Source organism: Branchiostoma belcheri, unplaced genomic scaffold (assembly GCF_001625305.1).
Source record: "Branchiostoma belcheri isolate BF01 breed outbred unplaced genomic scaffold, Haploidv18h27 scaffold1, whole genome shotgun sequence".
NCBI lineage: Eukaryota > Metazoa > Chordata > Leptocardii > Amphioxiformes > Branchiostomatidae > Branchiostoma > Branchiostoma belcheri.
Genome location: NW_017802379.1, coordinates 8,517,222 through 8,531,088, shown reverse-complemented (window position 1 = coordinate 8,531,088; position 13,867 = coordinate 8,517,222). Strand labels below are relative to the sequence as shown.

Here is a 13,867-nt window from a genome sequence, read left to right as displayed (position 1 = left end):
TTTATAGAGTATAAATTTTCTTTCTTTATTAATATGATATAGTGGTATACTCTAACTCACAGTACAGGCTAGGCACACTTCATAATATTCTAAGTTTGCCTTCACTCGTCAAGCGTGTACAGCATACATTTCCATTGTCCAATTGCAAGTTTTGTCCAATTTCTAAAAAGACTTAAACAAGGCGGTCTAAAAAGCTGTAGAAAGACTGCACCATACAATAAACTTGCATAGAAATGATTTTTGATGTGAACAAATGTGGCACGAAATTGATTTTAGTAAACAGCTTTGCAAGAGAATTTTTGGGCAATTTTGCCCAATCTTACATACTTGAGAATATTCTATAAGTTCTCGTGAAACAAACTATACTGTGGATTAATTTAAGTCAATGTCACTTTTCCAGCTGCGTGTAAGTCTGAACCACCCTCTGAGCGGCAAGCGTCTGTCCAAGATAGCGACGCTGAGGAGAGCGATCAACCGCATCAAGGCCCTTCGGGACTCCCTGGACTCTGCCCCGCCGGCGGTGGAGGAAGACAGCGATGGTCCCGTGTCGGAGTCCGACGCTTCCAGCCCGGCGGCATCGTCCCTAGCAGGCGATGACAACATGTACATCTACAGCAATAACACGACAGAATTCACCATGCAACAGCCGCCATTCGGTACCTCAATACTGAATCCACAAACAATGTCGTCTGCATCGTACAACACGAACGTGCACCACCAACACTACAACAGAACCGAGCCACAGTTTTTCCGTGAGGAGCCGTTTGACAGTTTCGATCTTTGTGGTGTACCGCCTTGTAGGTTTGACACCTCTTGGCCGTACTCTGGTTTCCAGTCAACTATGGCCTGGTGAGACATTTCAGAATTTTGTAAAGTCTTTCTAGACTATCTTTAAAACTTCTTCTATCTTTTCGCCGCAAATATATGAATATATATCTACTGTATAAAGTTTACGTTATGAGAGATAAATTATACGCAAAGTGCAAAAGATTTTTTTGCTTTCTACGTTATTCTATATTCACGTAATTGTTGCTAAATGTCTTTTTTTATGCTTGTATAGTTTTTTTAGTCTATACGATACCTTTAAGTACCTATGATACTCCGTAAATTTCACGTTTAGTGTTCACATAGGGTAGGGTTCATTGAAACGTTCTTTGATCAATTATGCACGTTTGACGAGGTTTCAATAGTAAGGCCACACCACCTTAATTTTATGGATGACATTCGCGCACGCATTGATTTTCGCCTGTTCTAAAAAAAAAGATCACGTCCACCGAGGCTTTGGCCTGGCTCTAGGCCTGGGTAGTCCATGGTAGTTAGCGATAATACGGAGCCGGGCTACCAAAGCTCCACGACTCAAGAGCTCAGTACATACGTACAGTGCCGATTCATAAATTCCGTAAAAAGTCAGCATGTGCCGGCTTGTCGTATACTGCCGCAAATTCACAATATCAGCTTTGTATTCCTTTGGTTTGGTAGCATTTTTATTTTTGGCCAGAATTTTTTTTTAATTCGCCCGCGCGCACTAGTTTGGGGGTCTTCAGAGGATGTCATCCATAAAATTAAGGCGGCTTGGCCTAAGATTAACAAGTTCACAACCGGGATCATTGTCGTCAGAACATTACACACGAAGCGCCTCTTGTAATGACCTGGCTCTATTGTTTTCAATGACATTGTGGTAAGGAGTGGCTCTTTATAGTAAGGCGTGTATAGGAAGTTACGTCGATTGGATTATCTGTATAATAAATTATCAAATAGATAACATCTGAAAACTATTTTTTACCAAGAAATTCACTTTATAACGGAAGCAAGCTTGGTGTCACTTTTTTGCTTCGTCATATAGTTCAAATTCAGTATAGAGGATGATATATATATTTTTGGGCGAGGAATTCAAGCTACGTTTACATATATATATGTAAATAGATAACATCTGAAAACTATTTTTTAACAACAAAATTCACTTTATAAAGGAAGCAAGCTTGGTGTCACTTTTTTGCTTCGTCATATAGTTCAAATTCAGTATAAATTATGATATACATATTTTTGGCGAGGAATATTCAAGCTACGTTTACATACATAGCCGTATATATAGATACACATACATCGGTTTTTGTACAGTAAGAATAGGCAGTGCAGTTTTAAGGCAACTTTTCTTTATATGAAAAAAATTTGTACCTCTTTTGAAACCTTACAATTGTTTTCTTAGGGATAACTTGTCTTCTCAACAATTTTCTTGTTTTTTTCTAGTCATAACAAGAAAAAAGTGTTTTCCTTTGTTCTTTGTACATACAGTAATATATTGGGATTGAGCTCATTTAAGATTTGTAAATGCAAAGGAATAATTGAAATAAAGAATGACGTCAGCTGGCTTTGATCGCTTGTTTGTGTATTTTTTGTTTGTTTACCGAAAGTTTGCTGGAAAGGTCAAAGTCGTACGTTCACCAAATGTTCCGGCCAAAAGCTTGTTTACCGACAAACAAAAAGCGCTGTGTTTAACAAAGAGACATTAAAATTCTTCGATAACAGTGTGCCAAGCTATGCTTTGCTTCGACTGTAATAAGTTAAACATTATTGAATTCTAATCAACACATTTACTATTGCTTTGTCATTTTCTGTGTTTAGCCGTTTAGTGTATAGCCATCGTATAGAAACTATATTCAGTAGCACTAGTATGAGATAAACTAGTAACAAGTTGACCATGAAAACTACCACGAAACTAACCGGATGAAAGACATAAAACAAAGCACACCTACAGGAACAGAAAATTGGGAGCTATTTCCTTGTCTCAAGGATTGTCTTAAGCATCTTAGCGACGTTGGTTCACAGCAGATACGTACCCCCACCATTATCTTGCCAAACATTCGTCGTATTATCGTCGTACGATCGATTATGGCATTCTTGGCCATGGGATAGTCGTGTGTGTGTCGTACACAATTTCGCACAGCGGTCGCTTATCCATAAAAACAGGTCTAGGCATCCTATTATAGCCCCAAATTCTACGAAAGGAGCCATGAAGTCAACACAAAAGGCTGGGTTAATACAATGAATTTTGAACTTTTAATCAAACCACTGCATTGATAGATGGAAAAACTGTAACAACTCGGAAGAAAAGGACTTTCCTCAACTGTTGGAGGCAAAAAAGATTGGCATTTTTGAGTTGATTCGGACCCAGAATCTTTTTTTTTTTGCGAATCAGAAAAAAAATGGAGAGGCGAATCAGAGAACCAACAAATTGAATTGGTGTGGCCTAAGGAGGTATAAAAGATTCACGGCATTTTTCTCCACATTCCGAGTTCTTTGATTGTTCTTGTGGATCCCTCAATGACGACATTGTGAGCGGGAATGAAGGACGCCGCTTTGTTGGGGGTTAAATTTACGACTGTATTACAGGGGAGTGTTTTCAAAAGAAGGAAGGAAGGGATAGTTGGAAAGCCAAGGGCGATGTACGAAGTATGTGTAGTGATCCTCGTCAAATAAACGCCCTATTACAACAGGGGTGCCGGAGTATACAGTGCAAATTAACGGAATACAGAGCAATTTAACGGAATACAGTGCAATTTTACGGAATACAGTTCAATTTTACGGAATACAGTGCAATCGTATCAGTATACAGTGCAATTTTACTGGTAACACTGCACGATATTCCGTAAAATTGCACTGTATACTAGTAACATTGCACTGTATTCCGTAAAATTGCACTGTATTCCGTAAAATTGCACTGTACACTCTGGAAACCCTGTACAACATTGGTACCAAATAGCCAAATGGCCAAACAGGTGCAGTACAACCAGGAAGGTCACACATACGTACGTCGTGTGATCTTCGTGCGATCGTAAACTATTCTTAGGACAGTCGTGAAGGTGTCTTGTTGCTGAAAAGGCTGCGTCTGGTATTCTTGTCGGTAGATGGTTCTGCCACAGCCTATACTTGAAAATTGGAGCATTAATTTCATACGACGAACTACCAAGGTAACAATCCACACAAGCAAGCCTTGTTCGTACGAACTATTTCTCTCCAAGGTATGTCTGATTTATACATTTTAGTGTCCCTCGGAAGGTTATCTTGATTTTATAGTCCGTACAACACATTTAGTACATTTTTTCGTACGTCGACAGTTATGCTGCAATTTTCTGACTCAAGTTGTCGGAAAGCAGTGGGAAGTCAAGACTGCAAATTTTCTTCGAAATGGTTTTGGTTCACGGATAAATAAAGGATTTGCGTAAAGGTGACATAATTTAAGGCCGCACCGTCTTAATTTTATGGATGACATCCGCGCGCGCATTGACTTTCGCCTGTTCTAAAAAAAGATCGCGTCCTCCAAGGCTCTGGCCTGACTCTAGGCCTGGGTAATCTATAGTAGTTAGCGACGGAGCCAGTGGACCCTGGAGAATGGCACCCAGGCTGCTGAAGCTCCACGACTCAAGAACTCAGTACATACGTACAGTGCCGATTCATACATTCCGCAAAAAGCCAGCATGTGCCGGCTTATCTTATACATCGCTATGTACTGCCGCAAAGTCACAATACCAGCTTTGTATATTCCTGTGGTTTAATACCATTTTTATTTTTGGTCGGAATTTTTCTTATTCGCCTGCGCACACTAGTTTGGGTGTCTTAAGAGGATGTCATCCATAAAATTAAGGCGGTGTGGCCTTATGGCACAACAAGCAGCGCCAGACACCTACCCTGATGTGTGACAAATGTACACCCGCCGCCGCCAGCGGTCAGGAAGCGATTGATTAGACCAGCCGACTGGAAGAACCACAGAGCCGAGGGGACGGCTCGGTCCTCAAGTTATCTCCGAGCAGATCTTTCGGTGGCTGCAAGGCAGTATCAAATTGGCAAGGCAGTATCACATTGGCAAGGCAGTATCAAATTGGCAAGGCAGTATCACATTGGCAAGGCAGTATCAAATTGGCAAGGCAGTATCAAATTGGGAAGACATTTTAAAATTGGCAAGTCAGTATCAAATTGGCGAGACAGTATCAAATTAGCAAGACAGTGTCAAATTGGCAGGGTAGTATCCATTTGCCATTCACTCACTCTCTCACTCACTCACTCACCCACTCTCTCTCACTCACACACACACACACACACACACACACACACACTCATTCACTCACTCACGCGCACACACACACACACTCACTCGTTCACTCATTCATTAATTCATTCACTCACTCACTCACTCACTCACTCACTCACACACACTCACTCACTCACTCGTTCGTTCACTCATTCACTCATTCACTCAATCACTCAATCACTTACTCATTCACTCATTCACTCACTCACACACTCACTCACTCACCCCTTCGTTTTATTCTGTGGATGGCTTGGGCTAGTCTATGTTACATGCCTTACGTGGTCCCAGGCCTTGAGGACAAGGACCGGTCAAGAACCTTAAGAAGAGATGATTCTCAGATTATCATAGTTGAAGATCTGTCCCAAACTCTAATCGCTGCTTCCTTAGGGCAGCGGTCTAGTCACAACATGAAAGTCATGAAAACTCATTCATCATCATCATCATAACTCAATTATCTTCTCCACCAATCAAACGAAAGCCGACAAAGTGACGAAACCTTGTGATGACATCACAAGTGTCGCAGCCCTGCGGTTTGGTCACAACATGAAAGAACGTGATCTTATTGGTAATCATAAATAAGTTATCCTGTCCACCAATAAAACGCCAACAAAACGACGAAATCGATGTGTGATGACATCACAAGCGCTGCAGCCTTAGGGTTTGGTACAACATGAAAGTCATGGAAACTCATTCATCATCGTAACTTAATTATCCTGTCAACCAATCAAAAAAGCCGACAAGCGCATCAAAAACAAGTGACGAAACCGACGTAGTGGAAACAACACAACATGATGACATCACAAGCGTGCCAACATAAAATTGATGAAAAACGTATTCAACAGCATAACCTAATTATTCTGTCCACCAATCAAACAGCCGATCAATCAGAACATCCACCAATCAAAACAAAGGACGAAACCGTGTGACATCACAACTGTCGTAGCCCTGTCGGCGACTTCTAACGACGTTATCTCTGGGCGCATCTAGGGGTTTTATCGGACAACGTTTCGGGTCTTTTTACTTTCGGTATGAGTTTAAAAACCCCGCAAATTATGTGGGTGATACGGGGTCTTTTGTTCTAGGTGCGGGTGGCTGTGTCAGCCGGCGCCCGTCAGGTAATGAGGGGGGAGCCTGTGTTTTATCTGATGACACTTTCCCACGGAGGGTGACAGGAGAATGTAAGAAATAAATATGACGGACATTTCAATCAGATAAGTCTGTGCCTCTCTTGAAAAAAGAAGATTCTGGTTCTGAATCAACTCAAAAATGCACATATTTTGCCCCGAACAGTTGAGGAAAGTCATTTTCTTCCTAGTTGTTACAGTTTTTCCATCTATCAATGTACTTTAAGTGTGAACTTATGAGTAAAAGTTCAAAATTCATTGTTTAATATTAACCTAGCCTTTTGTGTTGACTTCATAGCTCCTATCATAGCATTTGGGGAAGTCCAGACCTGTTTTAATTTTTTTTCCGCCCTGTCGCTTCATATTTTTTTCTGAACAAATCTGAGAGCCAACAAATTAAATTGGTGAGGCCTTACGTTGCATTGCTAAGCGGATCAAATTCCGTGGATCCGTGGCCGGCCTTGGGATCGAACCACCGTTCGGACATGTTGTAATGGATTGCGTTCGTCATTTCGGATGGTGAGGTAAAGCCGGTTTGATCGAGGGGCGTCATGCGTTCGCCTCAGGCGTCAAATCTCTGCACGTAAAAGAACCCAATACACTTATCTAATCTTGAAGAGTAGGGCTGGACCTGTGTCCTTAAACGCACTACCACCAGCGAGTTGAAAAAAAAGTTAGCCTCCGTAGCAGGCTTATAGAACTGGGGATTTGGTGGTCTTCGGCTGTTTTCTGATTAGCCCAGTTTAAAAAAAAGGTGGTATTTCAACCAGGCCAGCTATGTTGTCTATATAGTTTATGCAATCAGAAAATAGCACATAAAAGCTCCAAAAAACCCTGAAGTCCCCCCAAACCCCAAGTTTTTGGCATGCTATTGAGGCTAAAAAAGCGTCATTATTTTCAACTGGGTCGAGTGAGGAGATACATGTAGGTGTAAAGTGCCTTTCCCAAGGACACAACACTGAGGTCTGCCAGGGATTCGAACCCAGAACCTTCAGATCGACATCCCTGACCATAATACCACCTAGCCACTCTAACAGCAGTTTCAAAATTTGCCCGCCACTATAAGTCGTTCTCCCAAACTACGCAGCAGGTACTTCTATCGCTAATACACCAGTGATGCCAGAGTACACAGTGCAATTTTACGGATTACAGTGCAACTTTACTAGTATACAGTGCAATTTTACGGAATAAAGTACAATGGTATTAGTATACAGTGCAATTTTACGGAATACAGTGCAATTTTACTAGTATACAGTGCAATTTTACGGAATAAAGTACAATGGTATTAGTATATACAGTGCAATTTTACGGAATACAGTGCAATTTTATGGAATACAGTGCAATTTTACTAGTATACAGTGCAATTTTACGCAATACAGTACAATCGTATTAGTACTCGTATACAGTGCAATTTTACGGAATACAGTGCAATTTTACTAGTATACAGTGCAATTTTACTAGTATACAGTGCGATTTTACTAGTAAAACTGCACTGTGTACTCTGGCACCCCTCTACACGATTGCTCAACCATGCATGCATGTTTATCTGCAAAGAGAAGCCAAGGGTCATTCAACTTCAGGGAACACAAACAAAAGGACCGAAGTGTCTTGAGGACAGGGAGACACAGGTAGGAAACTGATATATCAGGGTATATATCCGGCCACGACAGGTCTGTGTCTAAACATTGGGATCAAATTTCTCATCTAATTACTAAATTAGGTCCTTGACCGCTCCGAAACCTCTCTCACCGACGGTGCAGACTACTCTCCAAGCAGAGGTTGTGGGGGAAAGATCGTTAGCTTTTTATATATGGCCGTTTTTATTTTGTCGATACCCCCACCGACTACCTCTCTGGCTAATGGCTACTGTCTTACCACCGAAAGGGATCTGCTTGGAGATTAGGTACAGACCAGCAAGTGTCCTTGGACGAAGTCTTCACTTTTTTAGCACGTAGCTACGATATTGCAAGTTGGATAGCAATAATATTTAAGAATAATAGGTAAAGAATAATTCCAAGTGAGAGTCCTGACATGCCACCGATCTTGTGCCCTTGGGACTTGGCACTTTACACGACTTTCCTCACTTCGCTCAGGTGTAAATGAGTATCGTACGTATTGTCCCCTGTGTTGGTGGCGGCATTAATATATTATTATATATTATTAAGTTGATAAAACTTGAGTGTGCCGTCACCACGTCTTGTGATTATATGTTGGAATATAAAAAAATACAGCAAATTTGCTGTGCGAAAGTTGTATCGCATCGAGTGTATCTATGTTTTCGGCTCTCTCCTGCATGTTTGTGTTGTTTCTGTTGATCGGTGTTTTGGGAAGAACAAAAGCAGCACGTCACGAAGATGGAACGCTCGGACCGGAGCTTGCCGAACCCCCCGAGGGAAGTTGTCGGGATTTACGAGCAATTTGCCGACAACGGACGGAAGCACCCGAGGGAACAGGACCGGTCAAAGACGACATTAAACACGGTCGGCTGGGTTTGTTTGTCAAGCTTTGGCTCATAATAGGGGCCCTGCATGCCCTTTTTCGTAAGGCGTAATCAGGCTTTTTTAGACTCCGTAATTCGTAGGCAGCCTCCCCAAAAATCAACGTAATTTGTAATTCTTCAAGAATAGAACATTAGCTGCAAAGCGTAAAGTCGTAATCAGCTCTGAAACTTAAATGTAATTCGTATATTTAATTAAATCGGCGGCGAAAATTGTAATCACTATCTCCCCCCCCCCCATACAGGCCCTCATGATAGCCTGGCTATCAGACTATGTAGTTTTGGCTAGATTTGCACAACTAGTCTCACTCCCGGCAACTTACAAGCATTTAACGACAGGTTGCAGCTGAGTTTGCTTGTCATCGACTGGTGATAGCCTGGTTATCAGACTCTATGAGGCTTGGTTAGAATTCACAGATAGTCTCTGATGACTAGTATCCCAGCAACATAAAACACGGTTGGCTGAGAATTGTTTGGAAAGCCTTGGATTTTGCTAGCCTGGCTATCAGACTCTGGGTATTCTGTAGGATTCACAAAAATATAGCTATAGTCTCTGAATAGTCTTGCTCCCAGAGACCTCACCACCGAATCAAAAACCAATCTACTTATACCATACTCTATGTTAGAAATGGTTTTATAAAGTTGTCAAAGCTATACATATTCACACTTAATACACGAAAAACGATAGTCAAGCATGCTTTTAAAAATAAGTGAGGTTCCCCCCCCTAAACCCCCGTTTCTTAAATCTTGCTTAAAGTTAACAATTTTTCATCTTTACACATCTATACACCCCTTACACGTTTACGTAAAGATTGTCATTACGTGGTCCACTAGCGTTTAGAATTTGAAGATGACACGTGCATTCCAAGATAAGAGAGTCTAGATGTGTAAAGATGAAAAATTGTCAACTTTAAGCATGATTTAAGTAAATGAGGTTTTCCCCAATTTTTCATCTTTACACATCCATACACCCCTTACACGTTTACGTAAAGATGGTCATTACGTGGTCCACTAGCGGGAAGATTTTGAAGATGACACGTGCATTCCAAGATAAGACAGTCTAGCGACTATCTCAGGATGAGTCTGTTTGTCCTAGTGACGACCCTCTTTCGGGTACGTGGTATTTGCTGGGCGACGTGAGAAACTTCACCAACTTTCTTATCTTCAGCGATTGGAAGGATAAGACTGTTAAAACACTATATTTGACGTGTAAGGTTAGTATTATGGTATTATACGGGTCAGTACGTGTAGACACTTTTGCATGAGTGATACGATCCAAAAGGGCGGACATATATGCAGACATATACTGTACTGATGTTATATATGTTTGTGATACCATGTATGTGTAAGAATATATATGCATATATTTTATTCCAACATGTAATGAGACGTGGTGACGGCAAGTTTTTTCAACTTATATTAATGCCGCCACCAACACGGGGGACAATACAATACTCATTTTCACCTGAGCGAAGTGAGGAAAGTCGTCTTAAGTGCCTTTCCCAAGGACACAAGATCGGTGGCATGTCATGACTCGAACCCGGGACCTCTTGATTCCGACTCGAGCACTCTGCCGCTACGCCACGCCCGTTTCCAAAAAAAAAGTTTTCAACCATACTGTAAATCGTACAAAACAGTTGCAAAAGGAGCAAATGTATACCGTAAGTTGCAAAAAAAATAATCGAAAACGATGCCAATGTCATATAGAATGCCAAAATCAAACGAAAAAGACAAAAATGTAAAGAAATGAATTTGAACAAAATATCATTTGCTATACCATACTGATCTGTGTCATTTGTTCAACCTGAATAAATGAATGAATGAATGATTGAATGAATGAATAAAATAGGACAAAACCTCATGGTTCGTCCTCAGTCTGAGGTCGTCCGTTACTAATTTATAGCTCAGAAATGTCACGTCTGAACTATACCGTAGACTTGTAATTGTCTAATGAGCTGAAAAGGTCTTTTCAAAAAGGACAATGTTGTAACTCTTCAACAACCATGTCAAGAGCGACAGTATTTATGTGAGCTCTAATTCAAATGACAGTGTCCCGGGAGGGAGGTCGACCTAGCCTGGCGGGGCGCCATTTTATAGATCAAAGGGGCCGCCGGGAGACATGACACCTGGTGACGTCACAACCCTTTGAAGGTGTCGCCACGAAATTTGATACCGATGGTTTGTATCGAAGTGTTTAATCATTGGTGAATCATGACGAGCTATCATCTCAACGTAAATCAGATAGCTTCTCAAGAGCAATTAAGGGGACCGGCATGCCGCTGCAGTACAATAAAAGCTGCTAGGCGGCCAAAACCTACTTCGTCAAGAGCTATCTGCCACCCATGACCATTCATATGACCCTACTATGTCCAGAATATGAGATTTGAAGCACGTTTTGCTGAAGTACCATAGTAAAACCGCTTGGTGGTCCACATCAAAATGTACTGTACCCGATTGCCACCACTGTTATCGTGAAGTAGCCTCTACCAGGCTTCTGGAGGCGGGTGGAAAGAGTAGAAATCGGCCAAATAGAGATATAACATGCCAGGGGGTGGGGTGGGGGATGGCTATCTGCTGGGAGAGAACATTTTGGCATTCTAGATTCTCTCTATTTGGACGATTTCTACCCTTTCCAGCCGCCTCCAGAAGCCTGGTAGAGGCTAATCGGAAGGTCGATCGATCAGTTGTCCGATATTGTCTGACGATGAAAAGAAAGACACAAGGTGTCAGGTTATAGGCGATTTATAAGCCGTTTATGTCGCATGTTCTGTGGTGGAAGATCAGGGTTCTTAATTACAGACATCAAAGATTTCCGATTATAAATGCATTCATCATTAGCTGACAGAAAGGCCGATTGGGAGATAGGACCAAGAGTTTGTAGGTCATTATGCTGTAGCGCAGGAATAAAGGACTCTCTCTCTCTCTCTCTCTCTCTCTCTTCTCTCTCTGCACCGTGTGCGTGCGTGTGTGTGTGTATGTGTGTGTGAGTGTGTGTATGTGTGTGTGTATGTATGTGTGAGTGTGTGTGTGTGTGTATGTGTGTGTGTGTGTGTGCGCGCGCGCACGTGTGTGTGTGTGTGTCTGTGTGCGTGCGTGCGTGTGTGTGTGTGTGCGTGTATGTGTGTGTGTGACAGTGTGTGTGTATGTGTGTGTGTGTGTGTGTGTGTGTGTGTGTGTGTGTGTGTGTGTGTGTGTGTGTGTGTGTGTGTGTGTGTGTGTGTGCGTGCGCGTGTGTGTTTTCCCCCAAACACATAACCTTAATAGTTGAATAATCTCGAAAATATAATATGTATCTAATCTTGGTCCAAAACGTAACCTACAGGCATTATCCAGATGAGGTGAAAATTGTCCAGGGCAACGTGTTCTCAGTCACAGATCGAGATTGGCAGGACACATTGGGGATACACGCCAACACGCTTATCACGAGCGACACCTAGCGGAAATACGTGCAGTTGTTGCTAACTAGTACATACGAACTTCGTTGATTTGATTTGATTTATTAGGCTGATAACACATATGTATGCAGCCAGGACTGCCCAACTAGCCGGAGGCTATTATAAAGGGCTAGCCCTCACAACAAGAATATAAACAATTCGGAACCCTCACAACAAGAACATAAACAATTCGGAACAGTTAACAGTGTCAGTTACAATTCAGATAAACATACTACTACAGTTGTTACAACCAAATTCAGAAGAAATGGCAATTATCAAAAGCAGATACAAGAGGAAATGTACAACTAACACAAATTGTGGCTGAAGAAATAGCAACTCCAGGTTTGAAAATTCACAAAAGGACCGCCTATCTTTCTCTCTATACTACGTACTGACACACATGATCGTGAAGAGAGGCTTTCTCACCAAAACTTAGCTGGCGGTCAAATGTTGAAGTATATGAAACCCAAATTGTTCAAAAATTAAAAAAAAAAACATAGAAGCTGAGAACGTACTAGAAAACGCTGGATACAAAAATATTCATTGTTTTTTTTCGCCTATGTTTAATTATCCTTCATTATTTCGAACGTATCAATGATAGTGCTACAAAAGGCGTGACCACGATTCAACTGACGCAAACCACCTGCTCGACTTAGGCCACAGCACGTAAATTTTATGGATGACATCCTCCGTAGACTCCAAATCTGATGCGAGCGGGCGAAAAAAAACAAGGCGGGCCGAAAAAAACAAGGTTCCTACAATTTAAAATTTTTACTCAATCAGTGTACAAATGGTTTGATTCAGTGCGAACATCACATATACACAGCCAACATCACATATTACCGCTTCAAAGTAAGAAACAAAACATTAAATCATGGCCTTTTCTCTTCATAGTTATCTGCCATCCACCTTCCGGCATGGCAACAGACATATCTGTCCATTTTCGGCATGTTGACCACTGTCAGAAGGCAACAAAATCTCTTTTTTTTTTCGAAAATCAGGCGAAAATTAATGCGCGCGTCGATGTCATCCATAAAAATTACTTGTTGTGGCCTTATCGTGTTTTGGAGAGCAACACAAACATGGAAAACAACAAATGAACCCAAAGGTCGTGGTCTCTGTGGTTGAAATTGTCTTCGCCCTACGTCATTTCCGTTCCAGTGGCTACACTTGACGCAAGTGAACGACGCCTAGAACATACTAATGACTTGACTTGATTTCATTCATCCGCTTTTCCAAATATTTACGTACACATCGTTGAAGAGGTTCATCAGTCACGTATAGATTAATTAAGAGTTTGTAGAATTGTAAGAAACAGGAGGCAAGCAGTAGAAACACGTTTTCTAGTACGTTCTCAGCTTTTTTTTTAATTTTTGAACAATTTGGGTTTCTTATACTTCAACATTTGACCGCCAGCTACGTTTTAGCGATGTTTCAATTACTGGTATATTCTTTAAAAAAAAAAAAGAATCCGCCAAGAAATAAGCCTAACCCTGACCTTAAACTGGGGTTAATGTTAGTTTAGAATGGCGAGTTCTTTTCCTACTGTATTTAAAGACTTTTATCTGGACAAGGTTAGCTCTTGATTCAAGACCGCTTCGCGTATTTAAAGGTCAAAAGATCACTTCAATAGTTGTTGAAGTACGATAATAACAGGTTGATAACATTAACGCCATCGACCAATCAAACGCGTCCATTGCAGCACGCATGCCCGGGATTTAATTGG

General features: G+C 41.4%; 1 protein-coding gene across 1 annotated transcript in view; it reads left to right on the top strand.

Annotated features, from left to right (window-relative positions):
* Positions 1-853, top strand: part of LOC109470578 (class A basic helix-loop-helix protein 9-like) — a 1,433-nt gene extending 580 nt beyond the window's left edge. The window contains exon 2 of the mRNA XM_019769587.1: positions 401-853. Within this exon, the coding sequence (XP_019625146.1) occupies positions 401-853 (453 nt within the window). The remainder of the gene's footprint in view (positions 1-400) is intronic.
* Positions 854-13,867: the final 13,014 nt, after the last annotated feature.